General features: G+C 36.0%; 1 protein-coding gene across 1 annotated transcript; it reads left to right on the forward strand.

Annotated features, from left to right (window-relative positions):
- The first annotated feature begins 1,990 nt into the window (after positions 1 to 1,990).
- On the forward strand, positions 1,991 to 3,689 carry LOC108971122 (methyltransferase-like protein 17, mitochondrial). Its single transcript, XM_018936968.1, has 4 exons — positions 1,991 to 2,837; positions 2,897 to 3,112; positions 3,173 to 3,459; positions 3,534 to 3,689. Exons 1-4 carry the CDS (start codon positions 2,052 to 2,054, stop codon positions 3,655 to 3,657), a joined length of 1,413 nt encoding a protein of 470 aa, XP_018792513.1. The 5' UTR covers positions 1,991 to 2,051; the 3' UTR covers positions 3,658 to 3,689.
- Positions 3,690 to 4,823: the final 1,134 nt, after the last annotated feature.

The raw sequence follows: 4,823 nt of genomic DNA on the forward strand, positions 1-4,823 counted from the left end.
GGAACCGTGCAAAGCCAATAACAACATCGTGGATGACCACGTTGTTCGTATAATAATAAGTAATAATAAAATTACTTACCGCTATATGCAGTACACAAAAATGCASAGAATTGCACAAAAATGTGTACCCGTACAAAATACTCGCGGTCACTCCCCCTCGCTACCCACGATCGCACTAACAAATACACCGCAAACGCGCCAGGCAATAACGGTGCCAGTTAAACTGCGTAAACAAACGACCACACAAAAGGAAATCGCGATAACGAAAATCACCGAAAAAAAACACTATGAAAATATCGCAACGATGCGCACGCACGTCTATCCGCGTCGACAGTCAACTAATGAATCCGTCACTGTTGACAGTCATAACTTTGAAGTTGTAGATAGCTTCATATATTTGGGAACCAGTGTAAACACCACCAACAATGTCAGCCTGGAAATCCAACGTAGGATAACTTTTGCCAACAGGTGCTACTTCGCACTGAGTAGGCAACTGAGAAGTAAAGTCCTCTCTCGACGAACAAAAACCAAACCCTATAAGTCACTCATAATTCCCGTCCTGATATATGGTGCAGAGGTCATATTGTCYGAATGGACGAAAGCACTCCAGCTCTGAAAGTATTCGACGCTGTACGCGCCTGGGGAAGCAGAGGAAGAGGAAGACCTTCCCCCGTTGGAAGGACCTGGGGGAKAAGGACCTTGCTACGCTTGGAATATAAAATTGRCGCCATGTAGCGGAAAGAAGAAACGACTATCGCGCTGTTGTTAACTCGGATTTAATCGCGTAAGCGATGTCTATGCCAAKTAAGAAGAAGAAAAAGAGCCAGGTTAAGACGGTTGTCTTAAATTGTAAAAATTAAGTACATTTTCAAAATAATTTAATACATGTTTCCAACAAATTTTTTGCAAAAAAAATACACAAATTGGATTTATGAATGAGCGAGTCTTAAATTTAATAAACTCTTCTAGCATAAATAAAAAAAAATATCATTGCTCATACTAACCGTGCGATTCTGTACGGTGATACAGTATCAAGTCTTTAAATTTGATAGAGACAATTTTTGAGACTTGAGACGATTTTGCTATTCTGTAAGTGACAGTCACAAAATCTATTACATTTAATAATTCAGAGATGCTTTTAAACTTGGATGAAAATAAATATGTCGATAACAATAATTAAATTTTCTATAACATAGTCAAAAAAGATAATTATCAATCGAAATAAAATTATATGTTGATTTGGTTTCATAATATTTTCGAAATTTTTGTAAAATTGATTTATTTTTAACCTTTTTGTGTCTGAGTTGCTTACAAAATATAAAAAAATGACAATCGATTAATATTAATGATGATCTCTGCTCAGTATATTCAAAATGGCAGACAAGAGTTCTTTTTGGTTTTGTGACTTGCTAACTACCAGGTCTCAAATTTGAGGCTAAAGCTAGAGACTTTTTAGTGAATAGTAACTAGTCACAAATTGAGATTTTACCACAAAATGTCTCAAATAGAGATTAGAGACTGCTTACAGAATCCCGCTATTAATGTTTCTTCCCTAAACCAGGTTTGCCATATTCGTATTTTATTGAAAAAAATGTATTAAAAATTAGTACCTGATTTCTTTAGAGCTGCATACTATCACAATATAATTTCCTGCGGTAAATATTCTTGACCATTTATTAAGCGTTTTTTTATATGAAGTTTTTACATTTCTTGGGAGCTGCAATCTACCCTATAAGGAATTTTTTTCTTGAGAGCTGGAAACGGACCTTTAACAAAAAATCTTTATAATTGAAATAGAAATTATAAAATCTATTTGAAATTTACCTTCCTCAACAATTTAACGCCAAAATATGTCTTTAAGTAAAATGACAGCTATCACAGGTTGCAATAGATTTGACAGTTAGTACACAATAAAATTTTGCSTGTCGAGAAAAGGAATGTATGATATAAATTTTTCTTAGAACTTTTTTTTATTAATGAGATGGCAACTATTACAGCTGTTTTTCAAAATCATACAATTTTAGTAATTTGTAATCRGAATTAAAAAAATTATGAATATCGGATTAAAATTGGTTGCCAATCTGCGATATGGAATTTCAAAGCATGTCGTCCGAAACACAAGCAAAATTGCTGTGGAGGTAGAACCGAATCTTATTGAAAAATTGGAAAATGAAGAGATGAAAGCGAGGCATCATCCTGGTATAGCAAAAATTGGAAAAATTGAACTACCCTTAAACCTGTGCCATGCTTTGCAACGTGTGATTGGAGATTATCCGATAAAAACCTTATTGAAAGATTGCAAACAGCTAGATCAATATATATGTTCCCGACATCCTCCAGCTAAACAGGAGGAAGTAAATGTGAAAATGAAATTAATTATGGAAGAAGTTGATCGTCGCATGCCGCCGGAGAAGTTGTCTTTACTAGAAGAAGAAAGCGGTGTTCATTGGAGGAGGAAACGGGAAAAGTTAATAAAACGATTAGTGGCACAACGAAATTATTTATGGAAACCGATTGAATATGGTTCTTATGAATCTTTGGTTTACGCAATTGGCCGTGGTGCAAAGGAGTATAGTGTACTAACAAGTATATTAAATGAAATACGAGTGCGTGATGAATCTTTCCAACCTAGAAGTTACTTTGATTTTGGAGCGGGCGTGGGCACTGGTATGTGGGCGGCCAGTAATTTATGGAAAAACACCATATTTGAGTATTACAATGTTGATAGTTCCCGCCATATGAATGATCTATCGGAATTAATATTACGTGAAGGTAATGAAAATCAACAAATATTACTTCGCAATGTTTACTACAGACAGTTTCTACCTGCCATAGAGGTATGGATATGATAATATATTATTCCTAATGTGAGAATATTTATTATATATTTCCTTAGACTTTGTATGATTTGGTTGTATTGTCATATACTCTTTTTGAGCTACCGAACATAGAAAGCCGCAGAGATGTGATACTGAACTTGTGGAAGAAATGCAGCGGTTATATGGTCATTATCGAAGAAGGTACTAGACGCGGAAGTGAGTTAATTAATGAAGCTCGAGATTTTATTTTGAACCTTAACAGCGTGGAACTAGAGGGAGAAGTTTTTGCACCGGTAAAAAGTTTAATTTTTTTTTAAATTTTAATTATTAAATATTATTTTATGTAATTTTAGTGTCCCCATAACTTAACATGTCCTCGGCTTTCCAATAATGATGATAGAACGCCATGTAATTTTGAAGTTGGATACGTCCCTTTGCATTTGGGAGATGTAAAAAATGATCGTCAGACTGCTCGTTATTCTTACGTTGTTTTCAAGAAAGGCAAGATATCAGATCCAACTCTCAGGTGGCCAAGGTTAGTACGACCGACGTTATTGCGCTCCAAACATATAATATGTAGGATGTGTACAGAAGATGCGAAGTTGCAAGAAGTCATATTTACACAATCGAAACATGGAAGGTAATGTAACATTGATTAAACATATATGTACCTTTAAAATGTGTGCCTGATATTTTTTATAAATTATCTTAAAGACATGCCTATCGATGTGCCAAGGCTAGTGATTGGGGAGACAGGTTACCAATTAAATTGGGCGATCAATTACCAACAATAAGAAAAATATTAAAGACTAATGGAGAAAATGATGAAAATGAATAAATTATAAATTTTTATGTATGATATGTTTAAGTAAAAGAAAACTAAGAAAATAGAAAATTGAGAATTKAATGTTGCTGCTGTAGCGGGAGAAAACATTGTTGAAGTAATTTCGAGTCATGGTGCCCAGTTGACAGTCCTTGGCCGGATAAAATTCCGTGCGGTTATATAGACCCGACGATTATAGGTGTGGTGAATTTAATTTGTGTGCTTAGTCTTGCCGTTATTTTTTGTATTTGTATGTAGTGTCTACTAATAATCAGTTCGGTTGTTGTTCGTATAGCGACAGAAAACATTACTGAACGAATTTCGAGGAATGGTACCGTGTTAGCCGTCCTTGGTCGGATGATCAACGACAAGGTGACTTCCAATCAGGAGGTAAAACTTTATGTTTCGAAATTGTTTTTTTTTACCACACCATTGATATTTTTTTAAAACGTCTATAGTCTGATGAGATAAAGATAAGGAAGGAAGAACGCAACCACAAAACTCCCTTAAAGGTATCCAAAGAGTGGACGCTTCTGGGTCGGCTTCACAGAATTTACTGAGAAAACCGTCACTGCTCTACGCTACCACTCTACCATTCCTACGGACATAACCGTTGATGAACGTCGATCGAGACTTGATGGGAGTAAGCTACCTCACTAAGGTCCTCAACCTGTCGCTGACCATTCTTTAAATACCCGATGTGTCCTTAACCATAAATCACGCTGTGAAAGAACGATCCTTGTAGTGTGGACTTGTCAAAAGCCTTTGACACACAATGCTACTACMGGACATTCGAGGAGAAACTATAAACTAAGAAGAATTAAACAAGGAGTTCCGCAGCGTGGTGTCCTCTCCCCGCTATTGCTTTACTTCTATATCTCGAAACTCCCACTCGACCAGAAGGAGTTTGCATAACTGCGTACGCTAATGATTGCTCGATATTGACATAGGTTAATGTAATCGATGGCATGTGTTCAAAGGTAAACGGCTATCTCCCGACCTTTCTCGCTTTTTCTCTGCACGGAACTTAATACTCTCCCCCACCAAATCCACAGCGACCTTATTTACAAACTGGACAAATTAGTACAGACTTGACTTTAATATTGTAGTCTTTGGCGTCAAGATTCCGACTGTCAATAATCATGAGATTTTAGGTGTAACTTTTGATAAACTATGCTTCT

This window comes from Bactrocera latifrons, unplaced genomic scaffold, assembly GCF_001853355.1.
Source record: "Bactrocera latifrons isolate USDA-ARS-PBARC rearing strain unplaced genomic scaffold, ASM185335v1 scaffold_325, whole genome shotgun sequence".
NCBI classification, from domain to species: Eukaryota; Metazoa; Arthropoda; class Insecta; order Diptera; family Tephritidae; genus Bactrocera; species Bactrocera latifrons.

What these genes read in the sequence shown, in the direction of transcription:
- LOC108971122 (XM_018936968.1), top strand. Translation starts at nt 2,052, where the DNA reads ATGAATATCGGATTAAAATTGGTTGCCAATCTGCGATATGGAATTTCA. An exon ending in AGTTTCTACCTGCCATAGAG is followed by an intron (nt 2,838 to 2,896) that starts GTATGGATATGA and finishes ATATTTCCTTAG; the next exon opens with ACTTTGTATGATTTGGTTGT. An exon ending in ACACAATCGAAACATGGAAG is followed by an intron (nt 3,460 to 3,533) that starts GTAATGTAACAT and finishes ATTATCTTAAAG; the next exon opens with ACATGCCTATCGATGTGCCA.